Here is a 21472-nt window from a genome sequence, read left to right as displayed (position 1 = left end):
AGAAATTACATTTTAGTCACACCAACATGTTTACACGGTTTCAAAAAGTCCAGTGTCTTCAGACAATAATTCGTTTTCCTTATGTCATGTAAACAATGTCTCAGTACTGGGGCAGTACGGGAATCACGTCCCACTGCAGACTGACTAGAGGGTTTGGAATCTAGAAACTGGAGCTGCAGTGATCTCACTGTGCATCAAAGATCATAGATGGAGGAAGGAGGGGGAGGGGGAGAGAGAGAGAGAGAGTGCTACAGATATTGAGGAAAAACAGCAAGATAGAAATAGCTAAAAAATATGAAATGAATAATAATACATGTTAATATAATAATAAAAAGAGTGCGATTCAACCTTATTCTGCAGTACATTTGGTCCTAAATAGAGCGAGTGTTAAAATGACTCCTTTGTTGCTACCGTAACAATTCCCAATTTACTGTGCTGCTTTCACAATGAATGTCTTTTTATAAGAGTACAATTATATGAGTATATAATGCAAGTATTTTGTTGAAAATGTAAACGCTGCCATAGAAACAAGTGTCCTACGCACAACACATGGAGGGTAAAGCTGTTAGCCCAGAATACATCACTTTTAAGGGGCAAATTGCTTGAGTGATGGTGACTGTGAGAAACTTGCCATGGCAACAGTGTTGGCTTCTATTTTGACTCATTCCTACATTCATACAAATGAGAGACAGCACGTCTGTTTCAGGGAGAAGGGGGGGGGGGGGGGGGGGTGAGTGAAAACAATTTGGTCCTGAGTTTAAAGTGATTGGTAGATGTGTATTCAGTTAGATTGCAGGGGTGGCTCACATGAGGCAGAGGCAAATATATACTGACATGTTCATCTAATACTAATTCAAATCACTTTACATCTGACTTAATCCCACTTATATGTTTGTTTTTTTGTTTTTTAAATCTATACCAGTCTGATGTACACTCTTCCTCCAAGCATTATCAACATCAGTATCGGTATCAATATTCTCATAATATCCATCCCTTGCTGTAAGGCACTAGTGTGAAGTACAAGGGATGAACTGATACAATACAATACTAGTATTGGTATTGGTCCAATACTATATGGCTATAATCACTGGATCATTATCGGCAAAGGGGATACGATACATTACATACATGCTTCACTAAGCACAGGAATCCTTGTAAATTCTTCAAACTGCTAGTTGTAGCTAAGGTAAATGCATCAGGACAAATATCTTTTGACCAACTAAGTGGTTTAAGAGCGGTAAAAGACAGTGTGTATTTATTTTATTTTTTTGTATACAGTATATCTACAGCCTACTTCTGTACTTAGACAAAGACAAATATTCAAAAACACATCTTATCCTAATGGTCAATGTTCCAACTTGCAGCACAGAAGAGGAGTCGAGATTCCATCTAATTATAGACCACAGTCACCACAGTGACGTGGCTTTTTTCCAACCTCTAATTAGCTTTCTGCATACACCATTTAAAACCTCCAAATCAATTTCCCCTTGCACTTAATTGATGACTACACAGGAAACAACAATAAACAAAACAGCTGGAAGCACACAGACCACATCTCGCACAGGTTTCAGTCATTTTCCAGCAGTCGTAATTTTAGTCATTTTAAGTCAAAGTAGCACAGCTCAGTCTGGGTTTCCAAGGCAGCCTGTATCATAGTTCACTAACAAACAATAATAGCTGAAATTTAGCTGCTCAAACCCCGTTATAAGGGCCATGCTGTTATTCTGTCTGCACACAGAGAGCTTGACGAGACAAAAGCCTATTATCTCACGGGTGATATTTCAAACAGGATGTGTCTGGATGAGAGTGAGGTGCATTAGGCTAGAAGTTATTGTCATGGCTGCTGTTTTGAAATGGTTATATAATTATAGTTCACCTGGGTTCATGCTGCGCACTGTTAGATGCTGACCTCTCCTTGATCCTTGGTAAAGACATCAGGCAATTGCTTACTCTTCTAGGGTCTATAATATTTTAGAAGCAGGATCAAATGAAAGAAGGACTGCCATTCTTTATATTGGACATCCAAGCACATAAAGCAAGGGGTTGTGAAAGGGATAAAGCAAGAGTTAGTGGGGTTCAAAATCATTTCATGTACAACTAGTGGTTAGGCGGTGAACTTGTCCTGACTGGCATTAAACTGAAACGTGTTATGTTAGTACTAGGCATCAGCAATGTTAACCTTAAATAATTAGAGGTTTTAGGTGTCATATATTTAAATATAGTACATAAAGGTATACAGTGTATCTACACCCTGTGATAAATTGTAACCACAAAACCAATCATTAGATATCAGACAATTCTGATTTAAGATAATTAGAGCTGCAGCTGACAATCATTTATTAGTATGAGTATATATTACAATTATGAGTATTTTGCTGATCAAAAGATCTCAAAGTGATGTCTTCAAATGTTTTGTCTCTTACTGTCAAAGAGGAACAAAGAAACCAGGACACATTGACTTTGAAGAAGCTCAATTACAGAAATTGCTTTACTTATACAGCAACTAATTATCAAAGAAGTCACTGATGAATACTGGAATCATTGTTGCAGCCCTAAAATAATCCAACATATATTTTGTTGATGGACTAATTTGGTGCTATATAAAAAAAACGCACCTTGTGCTCAGACCCTAATTATGGCCACAATGTGGAACAAAAAAAAGCTGTTTTCTAAATAAGCACAAATCCTGAATGTAAATCATGACAACAGACACTACTGAGGAGGATATGTGGGTGCAAAAAAAACTGAGAATACATACGGGAAAGTAAAAAAGACAGAAAGTGAGCAAATACAACCTGCCGGCACCAGCTGTCACCTTCACCTTCGTTTGTCTCTAAGCCGACGCCTGTTAAAACACTATCTAACAATGATGAATTGGAGACAAGACTGGGAGGTGACTGAGGGGAAAAAACCCCACAATGACTCAGACAACCTCTTGCAGCATGAAATATCTGTATCACTGGAGACAGTGCTGCTTTAGACATGGAACAAGTTGCCTTGTGGCCAAAAGGTCACCAGCTCAAGTCATGGAAAGGTCTGCAGAGAGAAACACGATGATGAACACTTTCTCTTCCCTAGACAGCTGCTGATGCTGCTAGGGTGCCCTTGAGCAAAACAATGACATTGCAGATTGATATCTCTGTGGTAAACAGCAAAGTAAACAGTTTGTACCAGGGGAGATGAGGCTGCATTTCTGAAAAAAAAAAGAAGTGTGGCAGGGTGTTGCTGAAAAAAAGACTTTGGTGCACAGTTGGTGGATTAAAACTGGCATCTGCAAAGGTGGAACAGAGAACATCCACTCTCTCAAAAGCTCTTGTGGCATCTGTCTGCCTCCAGGTCTGTGTCCGTGAGCAGGACAGACAAAGGCAGAGCTCTCACAAATGAACACTAAACTCATTAATCCTAAATGTTCTGGGGTTTTTGAGTACTTCTAAAAAAAGGAGGATTATTATCACTGCATGAAAAGTGGAACATGACACCAAATCAGCGGAGCTGAGCTAAAGCCAAAGTCCTGCCTCATTCATTAGAGAAGTCTGCACTGACTGTTTTAAATTGCATCCTCCATTAACAAGTCCAACTTTGAGGAGAGAAGGCCATTTGAGTCAAGTACTTATTTTGAAGCTTCTTTAGTATTTTGACCAGCATCATGATGTTTTTTTTTTTTTTTAAACCAGAGGTAACCAGATTTGGGAGTAGAGCCGACTGAGAGCTTTTCCACTGCACGTCCACCTAAACCTGCACACCTTGTATAACTTTTATAACGTTTATGGTAACGTTATACATTATAACATATTTTGAAGTGTGTGAAATGTGTCAAAATACTTTCTCTGAAACCAAAGACTGTCCCAAATTAGATATGAATACAGATCACAACAACCATGTTCATTTAAAACTGCGTAACTTAATACAAACAATTGTCCATTACATTGAAAGCATTGTCAAATTCATTAACACAATGCTGACTGAGCCAATCAGTTCCACAAGACTCTCTCTGTGCATCTCTGTATAGCTGTATTTGGATCTCATAGAGACATGCACTTGGATTGAACTATGACATTAAGAAGCAGCCATGTAAAATGGGTGAATTCTGCTAAAAAAACAACAACAAAAAACAGTAATTCGGCAATTTAACTTGATAAATGTTTCTTGTACACGTCCACCCGTGCACTGCCACTGTATACACACAAATGCTCCCTTAGTCTGGTCTGATATATGAAGGATATTGTTGCAGCATTTATATAATGTACCATTGTTTCTGTTCATGAAAACCAAACAAGAGGCAGTATAATATCAGCAACAGAAACAACAACAACAGAAACAACACAACAACAAAAATCACCTAAAGTTACACACTGCAGCTTTAAAGTACAGACCATAGTCATATGTCAACAATCCACAACAACAAACACTAAAAGACAAGTCACTAAAATCACTGCTACAGAGATGGTAATACATCAAAAGGAAAAACTAAAGGTAACGGTCCAGCAACACGTCCCAATGTGAAGCTCCATCTCCACATTTTTATAAACCAACCTGGCAGTGAGATAGGCGACAACTCGTTATAGCCTCCAAAGGAGGCATTGCGGATGAGTTTCCGGCCATCCGGATGTGGGGGTCGAAGCGATGCCGTTCCGCCGCAGGTGGAGAAACGGCGACGACTCAGCAGGCCCTCCTCTTTCATCATGGGGCTGGTGTGCAGCTCCCTTGATGGGAAGTAAGGTGGCAGGGGAAGTGGGGTGGTGCTAAGGTAAGAAAACTCGAGGAGACAAGGTTGAGGAAGGGGAGGGGTAACAGTCCGTTCTGTCCCACGCAGATATTGTATGAGAGAAGAAATCAACAAACAAAAACATGCACACAAACACACAGTATCTGAGAAACCCGGCACTGAAGCATTGCAGTATGCTGCTCTCCACTACGCTTCCTCAGTCACACTCTCTTTCTCTCTGCAAGTGTGTGTGAGAGCAGCAGCCTGCAAGTACTTAATAACGAATAAGCTGAGCCCCTCCTACTCCCTCTCCTCCGGATGGACAGGAGAGCTGCATCGTAGCTAGAAAATAGTCCGTATGTTTCATACCTCATCTTTCAATCTCTCCACTCCGTTTTTAATTAATTATTGTAGATTCAAAAGAGACACGTCACTGCTTTTCCACCTTATTTCAGTGGATTAGTCATCAAGTAGCCTGCCTGCATGACGTCTAGCATGGTATGAAATATATAAATATTGGTAAAGCTGAATTAATTTCAACAACCACTCCTCTGTTATCAGTGCACAATGTTAAAAAAAAAGATATTGGCAAAAGGCTACAGACTCAACACAAAATCCCATTTTGGATTAAAAACATGTTACTATATCTTAATTCCTCAATATAATCACAACACTTGTTGGAGTCTCAACAGATTTCCTCTGTATGAGCCATACTCGTGAATAGTGATATTCTTGCCTTTCACCCACGAAGCAGAGTGTGTGACTGTTGAATGAAGCGATATCAGTGCTGCAGGCTAAAATGATAACAAGCAGAGCCACAAGGAGTGAAATGGTAGCAGCCTATCTGCTGTACTGATGCCAAAACTTTGTCACTAAACAAAGGTTCTGTCTGCCTAGTACCGGCAGACAGCATCTACAAATCATAACTAGTGCTGTGGGAAACACTGTTAACTGTTCAACATGTAGCAATCAAAATTGATTTCTATATATGGAGAGAATGAAGTGTGTAAAACATACAGTAATTGTGCATGGAAACACTGTATTAAAACCTAAATTCAATCAAATGCTGGCTTCATCAGGCTATTCGAAGGTGGCGAGTCAATAGGTTACAAAAAGCAGCCATGAAATTCCCCTTCAAGATAACTGTTATGTATTCTCTTTACTCTTCTTAATAATCATACTCCAAGAATGCAATCATCAGACCAGACAAACACAGACACTCTATCACACAGACAAACAGATATAACAACAAAACATACAACTCTATTGAGGACAGAAGGAATCGCTTTGTTAACACCAGACAACCTTGATGAAAATGTGGCTTTGTTTTGCTAGAATAGCAGTAGTATTTTTTTAGAAAATGTGCTTCCCTCCCTCAGTTTTTCCCTGACTTGTAAATAAATCAGTTTTCCCTTATCCAAATGTGCCCTACTGTGAGTCAAATGACACGTTTTGCATCACAGTAGGGCACATTTTGAAAATGGAAAACAGATTTTTTTACAACTCAGTGAAAAACTGAGGGAGGGAAGCACATTTTCTAAAAGAAATACTACTGCTATTCTAGCAATACAAAGCCACATTCAAATCGGTGAAGTATCCCTTTAACTCTATCTTTGTGTTCCAATATATTTACTGCATACTAGATTTAGCTTGTATTTGAGTCAGTATCCAGATTTACATTAACTGTCATTTGAAAGAAGCAACTTCACTGAGACGTGTGCTTCTCCTAGAGTTAAATAGTGCTAAAACAAGATTCACTCTCTGTGACCAAGTGACAATGACTGTATATCGCCTTGTTAGCAGATAGTTTCCCAGAGTTGTTTCCATGGTGCAAGTCTTGCTGTGTCTTCAGGGATAAATGTGGCGAAAAGCAGACAAAAGCTGATTTGTCAGGATTCATCTTTAGTATCAAGGCTACATTGTTTTCAGTTGATAGCAAGAAAACTTAGTTGTTGTGCTGAAGGCCATAGAAGATAACTGAGGTCATCGCCGTTGCTCATGCCAGGTAACAAGATAGTGAGCACTGAATAAAAATGAAGAATACTGCAAAGAGACACCAGTGTGTGAGTAATAATGTGTTTTGCAAGAATGGAAATACTTGACATTGGGGCTTAAATCAAATGTGGTACACACTGCCACGGAAGACTAATTCTCCAATTAAGCTTTAAGAGGTAAACAGTGCCACTCCTTGCAAAACTGTTGAGCGATTAATGAATGTGATGAATCTGCAGGCTTTCTCTCTTGTGCATTAATTAACACAGGTAATTAGGATGTTCTGAGTGCATCATTCAGATCCCAGACCTAATTAACCTTCTTGCAGAGAGGTCCATTTCTGATAGCCCACTGGCATTTAAAAAGCACTTGAGAGATATTTGCTAAATATAGCTCAGTCACTTCTTGAATACTTTCCAGTGAGGCTGCAAATGAGTACTAATTCTGACAAATGTACACCTCACCACCCTTTACAAAACTGCATCAATCCCATGTCAAGCATGTGCTTTACAATTGTCATTCATTCCCATCTAAGCATTCGCGTGACTAAGGTTTTTCCCTTCTGCTTTTCTGCTCAGCATATACTGTAGTATGTTTGTTCCAAAAAGGCACCATTTTTTGTTAACCCTCAAAATGAGCGGCGACTGCTTTAGATTTGATACAGATGGTTTCAAGCAGATGAATCCAGAAGATTGTGGTGAACCCCTGCCTTTCCTACAACACCATCATAGATTTGACATTTATGGCTTTTGGTGATGTACAGTGTACCTTGACATTTATTGGATGGACTGCTAATAAATGTTTTATCATCCAACTGGTTGAAATATATCAACGTTTGCAACCCCTTCAATGGTCTTTCTAGTTCAACATCAGGAAGTTGTAATGCAATTTATCAAAGCTAATTTGAATTGGCATTGGTCTAAATTTGAATTTGTCCAATACTGACCAAAATACAAGGGTATTAACAGCCTGTGCTTTGTGCTATGAGCTATTAGCAAAGTTTAGCAGGCTAACAAACTAAATTAGGATGGAACACTTAATATGTGTATAACATTAGCATGTTAGCATTTTACTTTCGACAGGTCTCTCTTGAAAATGAGACCCCATGTCTCAATGGAATAACCTGTATAAATAAAGGTTACATAAATAATAAGCTTTTTAAAATGCTGATGCAAGCACTCAGAACAAATTGTAGCCTCACATAGCTTCTAAAAAGGCCAAAAGGCCAGACTTTATCTAGCAGAATATTAGTTTATTGTAACAAATTCAACAAAACAAGAACTTTCTGCTAATAAGTTACTTTTTAGTGACTGAAACTCTTTTAATGATATATAAATATATTAATGGAAGGACAACAGTCACCAGAGGATAATTCATTGCACTTAACGAATAGCAGACAAACTGACACAGTATCCCCTGAGCAGCAATTTACCAGACACGATACATTTGCACTGACAGTAGGTCACATGCAGACAAACATCTCCAGTCTTACATAAAGGCTTCAAGGAAACCCTGTAAGCTCTGGATTAGCTTTGAAACAAAGAGGCTTTTTTTAACACTGGCCGACAGGCATTGTCTGCTGTACTTCAATGCACGTACACTCACTGTTTATTATATATCCATGTGACCTTTCTTCTGTCCTTGTTAGAACTACATCACTCGAAAAAAGAGCAGGGACAACAGCAAGGACAACCAGGACAAAGGAGGTTTTAGGTGTTGTGCTACATGAAACACGAACAAGCACTCGTTTTTCAACGTCATACCTTTCAGGCTAAAGCCTGTGTTCTAAGGTTGTGTCTGTCCAGGCGAGCCTTTGGGCGTATAAGCAAAGCTCTGGCCTCGAAGCTGAAACATCCTCCGTCATGTTGCCGTGTCTTTGTTTACCTCCACAGATTCTTCCCTAACTCTGCTGTGAATCTCCACAGTCAAGCCTTGTCCCTATTAGCACTTAGGCCTTCCAGAGCTCAGCCACTCATTGGATGAAAGCATAGGTGGAAGACCAGACACAGGACTGACAGTGGCTTAGGGAACAGGTAAGACCAGCCCCCCTACGTGTTGCTAACCCTATCTGACAGGGCATAATCCAAGAGGCTGAGCTTAAATCCACTCTAGCCCCTGCTCTCACACTTCTTTGCATTCCATCTCGCCCCCTCAGTTCACCAGACGTCACTGCTGTATGCATTTGTTATCGGTCACCTCCTCTTTACTCTCTTTATAATTTGTCTTCCAATCTTCTTCCTCCATTAAAACATTCTCCACATGTAGACAAGCAGACTTTACGTTTATCTAGGAAGAGATAGCGGGAGAGGCTAAAAGGAAGACTGAAGAAACCTCAAACAACCTCCTGAGTCCTGGGTTTATTTTTGTACTCACTAACTCATAGAGAAATTAGAATCACTTGGCAGCCAGCCCACAGACCCCCGAATCTAAGATAAAAATAAATAAAACAAACAACACTCACGTATCATACACCATCTGAGCAGTACTACTTCATAGACCTCTCGTGCTAAACTGAGGACAGATGCTACAGTGACAGCAAGGGCTACCAGTACTAACTGACTGATCAGCTGATGCTAGCTTCAGTCAAAGCAAAGAAGAGATAGAAAAACACCGTCATTCATGTCTGGGATTTAGAAGCAGAAATATACACCTCTTTTCAGATGCTTTGGTGTCATGATTGTTTGTAACCTCTATAGAACAACATTACATCACTGTTGTCTTCAGATTAGTAAATGCAAATCAGTCTGTGCACACAGTGACCTCTGTTGGACAACTAGGTAATTACTTCAAACAGACTATTATGCCTCGAGGCTGTACAATTTGAACTCCAATGGGTTTTTAATATTTGATCTTGAAATCCCCACAACCTTAAGTCTGAATGGATATCCCAATTTCAGATAGAGACAGCCCTAATGTCACTGTCAAATACTTTTACTATAAACCTCAGTTATTGGTCCGTTCGAGCTGATTTACCAAAAGCATGTTTTAGATCCTCAAGACTGGCACATTATTACCTATTACTATTCACACATTTATGTTGTATTATAACATGATCAAAACCAAGAAATCCTGAATCATAAACAAAGGGATAGATCTCAGAATGTTGCAGAGAACCAATGTTAATGAAAAAAACAAAACAAATTAGAGCAGACAATGACATCAGGACATAAGAACAAGTGCAAGCTGAAGTATTGTCAGTTGCCATGGCTACCCAATTTGGGTTGAGGTCAGAGAGAGCTCTAATGCTACCTCTTTTCACACAGATGCAGCTGCATGGACGAGAGCCTCTCACTCATGTGTAAATGAGGTCTTCTGATTAAATGAGTTCACAAAGACAGGTTGATTACTGATGCAATAATGACCATATTACAGACAATTCTAGAAGCAGAAGAGCAGTGACGTAGAGCACGTTTTTAACCTTTAAATCATAGTTCATGGAAAGAGCATATGTGAGTAAGCATTTGAGGATACAAAACACAAAGTACACGAATCACACTAAATAATAGTGTGCAATAAGTTGACACGAATAAGATCCTTTAGGGGAAACATGTAGTCCATTATGTACAAGTACTGAACATCAACTTTTGCGGTGGCAAAGATAATCACTGAGTTTTCTGCAGTGATTGCTCCATCTTGTGGGGGAAAAGACTCACAGCTATTGTAGTGCAAAAAAGTGCACTGAAATTTTTGGATGTAAATTCCTATGCTCGAAAAACACGTCACATAAACATTTCCAGTCCTGTATGATAAATGTTGTGCTGAAGTTGCAGAGTATTTTGTTTCGATTTTGCCTGTGTGTTAGTGTTGTCAGTGCATGTTGTACATTTTTGCAAGTTGTGCAGCAGTGCAAGTAGATTGGTTATTTATTGTTTTTATTGCTATCATCATTTTAATTTACTAGTATTATTATTATTTTACCTGTTTACGTGTTACAAATTTATTTCTGACTGTTCTTTTAAGTTATATTTAAAGTTGAGTTTTGGTGGTTCAATAAATACTCAAGTTTTAAAATCAATTAATAATCATTAATGGTTTATTAATTGTGATTTCAATATCAATCAAATTAATCGTGATTATTATTTTTGCCATAATCGTCCAGCCCTAGTATGGATGATGTCATTTTAACCCTGTTGCACATGAGGGATCAAAATCACATGCAAGTGCCAGTATGGTATGGTGAATGGTTGAAGTACCTAACATATTTTGCCCTGCACATATATCCTCTACCTGTGATCCTGACCATCAAATGAAAATTTAGCCAATTAATAGTATTATTTTTTGACAGATAGAATTCAAATCTGCCGGTCACCCAACAACTGCAATTTGTGACATCAAAAACATATTTAAAATATTGTGTTATGCCTGAAACAAGTGCTAATAATAGTCTATTACCCGGTCCATTATACCACGTCTATATTTAGTTATTATTTGAAAACTCCCCAACGTTACTGCACCATGACAAAAAAAAGAAGAGATCTAGCTCAATTAACACAAAAGTCATGTAAATTGAAAGTTGGCTGGCAGTTGACTAACCACAGCGAAGAAACCACAAGAGGGCACTGCAACATAACTGTAAGGTAAAAATAACATGAAGGGTGACTTACGCCTGTGGTCAAATATACAGTGAGGCGTATTTTATTGTCAGATTTAGTTCCTAATTTTGATTTGTTCCCTTGCGATATGTGATAACCTCCATTAGTGAGGCTTCAGTCAACTTCCACAGATTTCAGGCAGATTCTGATCAGGGCTGAGCATCACAAGGTTTTGATGAAGGAATATCATGAGCACTTGAGTAATGTGATCAGGTACTGATAATGATTCCCAAGCCGTTTGGACTTCACACATGTCCACACATGATTTATTTTAAAAATTCATCTGGAGATGGACCCGGTAAGTCTCATCCCAAGACTCATCCCAAGAAAACATGCATCAACAAAAAACAGCGAGGGACTGTTCAGCATGTTCACTGATGCTGTCGGAAAAGAACGATTGCATTGCATCACTGACAAAGCACCAACTCCAAAAGGCTGACAGAAGGTACTGTTTAATCTAGTACTACATCTTACATGTGTTCATTCATTTCAAGTACTGGAATCCTAACTTAAATATTTAGAACCCGGCATTTTTGCCATGATCCTGTTGTTAGTGTTTTGCATATGAACAGAGCTGATGGTTTAGGTTTATGTTGTTAGTATTACAAAAATGTACTGCGTGGTTATACAATATCACAATTCTTGACATTGGCAAAACATTAAGATCAAAAAATCAATATAGCAGAACCACAAACGCAACACCGGAAACAGCTTTTTAAGTTTCTTAAAGTGTTGATCTTAAATCTAAGAAAATCAAAGCAAAGACAAAGGAAGTAGGATTATATGAGTTAAGAGGCTCAGGGTCTGTTTAGAGGTCACAGGAACTGCAAACACAAAGTTCACGCATCTTTAGTTCTTTGACACAGCATGTTAAGGTGTAAGAGCATCGCACAGTCAGTGACAAAGTGTGAATTAAGCTTGCTCATGTTCAGTGAGATGCGCTGCTGCTGTTCTGATTCACTCTTTCTGTTGTAAGTCAGACCCACACTGAAACAGAGCCAGTCTTTATCGGCAAAAACTATTTTTTGTCTGTAAAAATATGAACATCTTATTGCTAAGTCTAAGGAAACAAAGGGAAAACAAATGATAGTGCATCAGAGTTAGTGTGCGTAGTGCAGGGTTCACAGGATGTTTACAGGATGTTTACATCATGTTTATTTTCCTTTGGGAATGGGTGGTAGGGCGCTATCAGCCTAGATAACGGATGAATGAACGGCAAAGTCCTGTTTGAGTAAGGTTTTCACCATAAATACATGATGTCAACAAGTAATGTCACTAAACACCACAAAGGGTGACACAAGTTTACACTCTTACCGTGGCTGTAGCTCACTCCTGGGCTGAGGGTGGAAGGTGTGGCCACGTGTTCCCTGTTGGGCGTTTGAAGGCCCGCCTCCTTCTCCCTCTCTTTGTCGCGCTCCTTCACCTGGCGCTGGCTCATCCTGCCTGGTGTCAGAAGGACGGTGTCATCATTGCACGCTACCAAAGCTACAGAGGCAGAGAAAGAGAGACGGGGAAATGACAGAGAGAGACAGGAGGTGGAGAAAGTTGGATGACGGATGAAAAACCAAGCCACATGTTGCCATCTTAAGATTTCCTGATTTATACAACATATATTCCTGTCCGATGATTAAAAAAGAGCTGTTAATCCTTTATCAGGCCCCCTTGATGTTATTATTCAGAAATGTGAGGTATTAATAGCTATCTTGAGCGATCGGATCACAGTTTTCAGTGGATATTGTCTGGGCTCTAACAAGTCACTCTATCATTCACTGGCTGTATGACAGCTTCTTTCCTTTTTGATCCATTTTTGTTTCATGTAAGATCATGGAGGTCACAAGAATAAAGGTACAGTGAGCAGAATATTACTGATGTTACTGATCAATAATTCCATAATAAAACCTCATCATCATGGAACTCTTTTTTAATATATGCTAACTCACAGCAGTGATCCCACAGTGGAGGTTAAAAGTTTGAATTTCTACGACAGCAGTGACAGTAAAGTTGGTGCTACAGATAAGACAGCCTTCATATCTGAGAAAGGTCATTGTCATTGTATTATAAAATGTATGGAAATGTTCATCCTATGAGGGTGGCCCAATCGCAGCAGCCTACTTACAGACGATGACATTAATAAGAGCATTTGCGAGAGGACACTGGGTAGAAATGGGTTTTAGCTTTAGCTAGTGACATAACGCATCGGCTCAGCTCGATTGGAAGCTCGTAAGAGCAGGTACTGAAAAATACCAGATACCATGTAATCTATCTATCCATATACAAAGCAAGTTGTGTCTGTCTGTCTGTGATGGGCATATCTCACACTAAGACTTTGGATATGGGTCGAGCATGGTCTGATGGTGTGCATCCTTGATTTTAGATTTTTTTGGAGGAATTTTCATTTTCCCTGATTTATCATGCTGTACTTAGGCAGGCAGTGGCTCATCAGCAGCAGCTGCGCTGTCTGGTGTCTATTCACCAATACGCGAGCACATATTTATTGAGCATTAGCATGCTACTACCTTGGCGAACCTGTTTCCAAAGGTAAGCTAGCGAGGCTACGATTAGCATTAGTGTAGGGATAAAATAATACAAACACTGCAACCTAGCTAGCAAAACTAGCCAGCTGGGGCTGACCGTCACAACAGCTAGCTATGCTAATGCTAATTGAAAATTAAAACATTTGCCGTGCCTAATGAGGTTGCACAATATTTGTATTATGTGAGCCTTTACGTTCCTTATCATGCATTACCATAACTGAAAAATCTTCTTCAGCTCCCACTATAGGAATACATACTTCCTACGGGCACTGCAATAGTATAGCTAATGCAAAAAAAAAACGTGGCGTTGCATGCCCAGCCAATGTTTGTAGTGGCAAAGCAACATTATATTTCATTGGCTCTTGAATAGCAGCCATGGCACTTCCCCTAATGTTGTGCACTGCCCTTAGCCCTTCCACTAAAAGGTCAATGCTTACCCGGATTGGCATGGGGCTCTCTCAACTCTGTATGTTGCTAGCAGGTGGAAAAGGGTGGAGCCAGTCAAAGAGAAGTAAAGTAACAGTGGGTAGAAACAGAGAGAATAATAAAGAGAGTGAGAGAGAATTTTAGAAGTGTGTCAGATTTTGGGTAAAGATTAAAGGGATGGAAAGGGAGGACCGATGTCCATTGTGTTGTTTTGTTGACCAGATGTTGGCAGTGGTGGGTTTGCGTGCAGCAGGTATGGCGATAACGGTTGACATCAGCATCAGCATCAGCATCAGCAACAGCAGTGGGGGAAGCCGCAGCCACACGGGATGAAAACAAATAATGCAAGAAAAAAGAGGAGACAAGAGACAGAAAACAAAAGAAAAAAAGACATTAGTTCAACCAAAATGTGAACAGAGGGCACAACATGACACATAACAACAGACCGGGGCAGTGGGAGGGGAATGAAGACAGTGAATAATACAAGACAAATAAAGAAAAATAAAGAAAATACAGCATGAGTTTACATCGAACACCTGAGAGTGAATTCATTTGGTTACAATTACTGATATATCCATTCATAACAGCTAAAGCTGGGTAATGCCATCAGAATCATACTGTCATTTTTAGCATTTTATTGAAAAAAAGCATTTGTAATAAGAGATAAGATAATCCTTTACTGGTCCCACAACATAAATGTGCAGTGTTACAGCAGGACATACGGTAAAAAGTTATATTTTGCTTGTACAGTACAGACTTACATTGTGCCTAGATGTTCATTATTACGAGTGATGATTAATGCAAGTATTTCAAATCTGTTTCAATTGTCAACTTTTGTCTCATTAAAGATGTAAAACGAAACATTAAAAGACGTCCATTTCACAGCAGAGCAGTGGTACCAGAACAAAGACCTTTCTCTTGTTGCTATGCACAGCATGGGGCAGACACACTGAACAGCCAAACCATTAACAAGAACTGATCAGGTTTTCTTACCATGGCTGTCCTATTCTGCAAGTAATACATCAGCAGTGCGTCAGACAAACAAGCTGTCAATAAACTTCAACAGCTTTTCCTAATCTGTCGATCTCACAGACTCCCATTAAGGTTTACATGGAAATGCTCGTTGTAAAGGTCCAGTGTGTAAGGATTAGTGACATCTAATGATGAGACTGCAGACTGTAATAAACACACCACTCAGCCCTCGCTTCGCCAAGTGCATCAGGTAGCAGATGCTGTTCCTCTAATTTGTGTGGAAAGCTTTTGCTTCAAAACAGGAAACACAGCTGTTTTTTTCTGCAGAAAAATGGAACTGCAAGATGGTGACCTCCGTCAACAAAAAAAAGGCAATTACACAAACATATTAGTGCTGGGTGGTATACCGGTTCAAATGAATTTTTTGTATACTGCAAGACCGGTATGTGAAAAAAAGGAATGTGGAGCAGCAAAAAAAAAAAACATTTGTTAGCATTTTAGCAGAAAATACATGTTAGAGCACCAAGAATGTATGTAGTTGCTTTAACTGACACACGCACAAAAAAATACCACTGTATATCATGAAACTGTTGAAATTTTGTGAAGCTGATTAAAAAAAAGGCAATTAACACCATTCCCATTGCCACCTGTGCATGAATTGTGACAACAACAGTGATAATGTCGCGGTGGTTACTATCTTGCATCTTTTATTTCTATTTTTAGTTGATCTGATTGATGAAATAAATAATATTAAGAGCTGTCCCAAGTTTAAAAAAGAAAGTGAGGCAACAAAGATTAATGTTAACGGTGATGTAGATGCACAGAAGAGTGTATCATAACGGAATGGAAATGGAGCATCTCCGGTCTTACGTTCCCATGAAGTGAAAAACCCATTTAAACCTTGTAGTAAATGGTGTGTTTTGACTAGTGGAAATGTGGTATAAGCTAGATTTCTGATCTAGACTCTTCCGATCCAGCTAAAGATGAAAAGTGATAAACTGTGAAGGGAAGTCAATGCACCAGTGCTTTACTTGATGATTAGTGCCAATTACCCATGCCGATACATGTGCGGGGGTGAGGAAAGAACTGGCAGTGTGTCAGAATGGGAGACTTTCAATAAGTGTCACTATCAAAAAATATAATTTTTGCATGGTGTAGGGAGACTGAGAGCACACTGATGGAGCACTACATGTGACAGGCTAATTTTAGCATTTGAAAAGCTTTCCGACTATGAACTGACAATCATACAATGAGGGCTGGACTAAACTCTACTGCATGACAGAACAAAGGCTTTCAGTAATAATTGTTGGCTTCAGTTGGACTCATTCAGTACTTGCAGACACGTCAATGACATTTATATAATATTGTACACAACCTCAAATTATTCCTAGGAACTTGTTGAGCAGCCACAGTTTGTTGTCTCTGTGTTTCGGAAATGACAGACTGCAACTGGAAAACATAACATCATTTGTTTAGTCCATTTCAGTTACCTCTAACTTTTAAGTTGAATCAGTTTACAATGTGTACATCGGAAGGTGTAAATTATTACATTTTAGTCAATATACTTACATGCTGGCAATGCGTCATTTATTTACTTGCATTTTAAACCACGACAGCGTGATAAATGGCAAATGCAATATAACCAGGACACACTGAATCTGAAATATTATACATATATAGTGTTATAGTTAGATTAAAATAATGGTTTAAAATGACCTTTAACACCACTCTAGTTATTCACACAGCAGTTGAAAAGACTATTAATCAATCTGTGTTGACAATGATACTCCTCATTCACGCCAAGCTCACCCTGTTGACTCTGGTGTTGCAAACTGTGAAAAATGAATTATGGAGCCATTGTCTCAAACAAATAAAGAATGCATGTAAACATGCTCTCAGTAGTTCTCGCCTGGTTTAAACTGGTAGGTGGCAAACTCAAGGTTTAGCAGGAGACATTGTGAGGAAATCGACCCCGTTTTATTCCCACCTTAATTTCTGCATATTAAGATAACATGCAAAAGATTATCCACATCTTCTCCAGAGCCAAACCTCTGCAAGAAACACTATGTTAAACACAGTGTATGAAGAGTGCCTAAAACACCATGACTTATTACATAATGGTTAAGCATCACAGCAGATTTTCTGACCCAGGTCCTTCTTAGCAGCAGGAGGAAAAGATTAATAACCTGTTGTTTATATATACATATATACTGTCTGTGTATATAATGTATAATAGAATATATATTATATACACATAGATATAAAAGTATATAAATCATTAGTGATGCATGATCATTTTCAACAATACCGATAACTGATCATTTCTTGCTTCTCATGTCCGATTCCTATATCCGATAAGTTAATCCTTTCTTTTCTTTTTTTTTTTAAATAGTCCCGAGTTTGTGGATCCAGGAGAGTAAAAAAAAGAAGCTAAAATGAAGTGACTTAATAATAGTTTTATAGCTGACCTAACCAGAACACGAACCAGTTCTTATTATTTAAATGTTCAAATGTATCAAAATAGACCAGAATTAAAGTGAGAGTGCACTGGGTACACATCATATCATCAAAATTAAACTATAAAAACTAAACATCAACTGTGATGACAGTGCATTTCACATTTTAAACCGCCAACCCTGTGCGGTGTGACATTACAGTGGATGAAAAAAATACATCAAAAGAGAAAGAGGCTCAGAGAGAAGGAGAACAACATCTCTCCAGGTGCTAGACTGCTGATGGACAGCTGAGTCATCACTCCCAGCTGTTGGTGTAGTTCACATGACAGAATGTTCATGGAAATTCAGTGACCTCGTCTACAAAAATAACATTTTACTGGTCTGTTTAGTCTATTAGCTTCAGCTTGTGTGAGAAGTTGTGTGCAGCAACGTCTGAATTCTGTTTTTACAGCTCCTCAGATTAGATAGAGGGTCATGTTAAAGCCACACACGAAAGGGAGAAATAGCAAATAAGAAAGATCACCATAAATGACAAAAAGATCCCCTATCATTACCCCTGTTCCCATCAGAGAGGGGAACAGTTGGGCCACAAAATATTAACCAATGTTAAAATTTTAAGCAGCTGTTATGCGATACATGGTCCACAATACCAAGAATATCACAATGCAATCTTAAAGCGACACATCACGATATCTGTCCAACTAAAGAAAACAAAAACGTCTGTGAAAAGTGCAAGATTTCTCTATTTATTGACACCATAGAGAACAAAGTGCATTAAAGTCTATGTAATGATCATGGAGGGAGCATCTGCTTTCTCCACAATTATCCCACTGTATACTCTACTTCAGCCTGTGGCAAGAAGACATGACGTAGCCATTTACTTTGGAGTGCCTTCATTTGTTGATTAAAATATCAATATTTTCCCTGGCATATCGAATACCCTTTTGCACCAAGAAAGACGACAATACATCATCAAATCAATATTTGGACCCACCCCTAATTAACAGGGATATTGCAAAGACATCCAATACTTATCATTAAATACATTTTTGAAGAAGACCAATATCTGTGGAAGACCGACAAAATAAGTGATAAATAAAAGTTTTAAAATACAATGATGTTAATATAGAGTAAAATAGAAAAAAATAACCGTAGAGCTGGATAATTACAGAAGGCAAAACATAAACGAGTGTCTGACTATTTTTGGTTTGTTACACGATTTACAATGACAATTTGCGGAATCTTAGTTATATAAAATATTAGTAATACAAAAAAAAGCAAGGTAGAATACTTTTCCTCTTTGCAACACAACATTTTAATATAGCATTTTTCAAAACTACTCGTCTGAATGTTGACTCGCCTCCTCTGCACAGCTGCTAAAAACTGCCAGCAAGAGGTAGATTCAGAGGGGTTTCATCTATTACAGAAGTGACACATCTGTCTTCACGAGGTAGTTCCATGGTGTGAACTCAGGCAGAACAGTGTATGGTGTGTAGATCATGGGTGCTGTCCATATGGTGGCTGATTAACAACTACAGGAAGTGACACAGCCTTCATAAATGAAATGGCCCAGAAAAATGTGACTAGAGGTGTCTTCCTGTTGCCAAGATGCTGTCCAATTTTAGTCAAAATGCATTTATGTATGTCATTTATTCACTGTGAGACATATTTGGCAAGAAGGTGAGGCTGATAACAGTCATGTAACGTCCAAGTTTATGTGTCAAAAAGTAACCAGCATCTGCATCTTACTTTGCAAATTAAAAATAACAAAAAAAAAACCTAAAGGTAAATTTAAAGGTCCCATATTATACCCTATTTCTCCAAGTGAACCTAGTTCCCTGAACATGTCTCTATGCTTTGGTCTAAATATCATAAGAATGAAGCACCAGCAGTTCAATCACCCTGACAAAACAGCCATGTTCAGAACACTCGGTTTAGTCGTATCTCTTTAAGTCCACCTTAAAAAAATAAGTAAAATGAAACTTAAGGGAGAGGAAATGACATCAGCCACAGAGGCTACTGGGAGCTAACAGCAGTTAGCTTTTGGAAAAGTGATCATTTGCAGGCTCTAGCAGGCACATTGTCATCATATATAACATGTATCCAATGGACAGATAAATCCTCTGAGGCTGGAAGTTTGTGTAGAACTCTGTGCTGCACTGTGGAGCCAAGAATAGAACTTTTCGCGGACTTCACAGACTTCCAGTTTTTGGATACCATTGCCCTCACTAACACTCTTGCGTGTTTTATGGACAAAGCAGAGCTGCGCAAGACAACAATCCCAGGAATTTAGTGTCTGCAAAATGTAGGGCTGCAAATTTTTTTAATGATGGTATGGTATACAGGCAGCAGACACTGGCAGATTAAAGAAGCAAAATGAACAGGTATCCATGCAGTGTGGGAAAAAACAAAACAAAAAGTAGTTTTGTCTGTGAATAATATTCCACGCCACAAATGTGCTGTAAATAACCAATGTGCAACACACAATCTGTTGTGTGAAAGTACCAGCGAATGCAGACAATGTCACCGTGGTTACACATTTATCTGTTTCACTGAAATCCCTTTGTCAAACTCAGCAGAAACAAATTTATTTTAGATCGGTCCTTGAACAGTGCACACATCATAACATCACGCTGAAAGAGAATCCACAACTAAAGTGACAAGCAGATGGCCAATTTAACTATGTGTCATGTTTACATTTAAGAAAATGGTAGCAGGAGGCAGATGGAAACCTATTGCAGTGTGATTTGACCAGGGGGTGAACACTGATAGTATCTATTCTAATTACAGACATAACATGATGTTAGTGAGAGTGACTGGATTTTTTGAACAGTCGAACATGCTTAGACTTGTAGAGACTAGTAGAGGTCTACATGGATCGGTACATCCCTGTCTTTAACCACTTCTTCACTGACCCTCTTTTTGGAGAATGACATGCCCAAACTAAATAGAGTAAACCTCTGCAGTTACAAACTCTATGTGGATTATCTTGGTATCAAAATGAAGATAACACTTGTGAGATTCCACCAGAGGTGTAAGTTTCACTGTAGATGCCACTGTGTCAGAGTAAATGTACATGGAACACAGCATAAATGAAGGATTTTTCTCTCGCCTAAAAAAATATTGCATTTTAAAGCAAATATCACCTTTAATATGCAGTAGGAGCTTAAAAAAAAAAAAAAAAAAGGTTTTATGACGCTTTTGTCGCTGCGTCTGACGCTGCCTCCGGCACCGGGGGCAACCGTGAAGAAGAGGTTAAACTAAGTTAATGTGTGTTCATGTATGAGCGGTAAAGCAAAGCCACAGTTATTATTTTTATTATTATTATTTCTAGTGTTTTTATACAGCTCCACAACTGAAAAACACTGTCCACTGAGAACAACATGTTCCTCGCCAGCTTCCTGATAAATTTGAAGACTTTAAAACTAATGGTTTTTAAAGTAGTGCTTTTCAACAGAAGACAAAACTGCGACCTGTGACTATAACGTGGCAGCATAAGTCGCTGTAAGTGATTATTGTGCATTAAGCAATTCCCCAAAGGGAACCCTTTGTTGATTTATTGTTTCTACAGGACAATACACAATGTACAGTGTTTACAGTGTACAGAAAATAGTACATTGTTTGGTGCAGAAGTGACAATTCTGGGAATAACATACACTGAGTGTAATTCTCCTATGTGAACGCTCAGTCTAAAATAATTAATTTCCTGATAAATCAAAGACAGAAGGGAACTTACAATTATTGTTTTAGTGGCTCTGTCTGTCTGTCTGTCTGTCTGTCTGTCTGTCTGTCTGT

At 38.7% G+C, this 21472-nt stretch overlaps 1 protein-coding gene across 3 annotated transcripts in view; it reads right to left on the bottom strand.

Moving 5' to 3' along the window:
- osbpl8 (oxysterol binding protein-like 8) overlaps positions 1-21472 on the bottom strand; it is a gene marked incomplete at its 5' end in the record, with an annotated part of 54784 nt that overhangs the window by 21297 nt on the left and 12015 nt on the right. For 2 of the 3 annotated variants that reach the window (XM_083907214.1, XM_083907215.1), the window contains 2 exons: positions 12604-12774; positions 14261-14297. In XM_083907214.1, the coding sequence (XP_083763340.1) occupies positions 12604-12774; positions 14261-14297 (208 nt within the window). Of the gene's footprint in view, positions 1-4533; positions 4700-12603; positions 12775-14260; positions 14298-21472 lie in introns of those variants that run through there. The other variant, XM_083907216.1, reaches the window with a different exon arrangement.

Source organism: Microchirus variegatus (assembly GCF_963457635.1).
Source record: "Microchirus variegatus genome assembly, chromosome: 20".
Taxonomy (NCBI): Eukaryota; Metazoa; Chordata; class Actinopteri; order Pleuronectiformes; family Soleidae; genus Microchirus; species Microchirus variegatus.
This window is presented reverse-complemented; position numbering and strand designations above follow the sequence as displayed.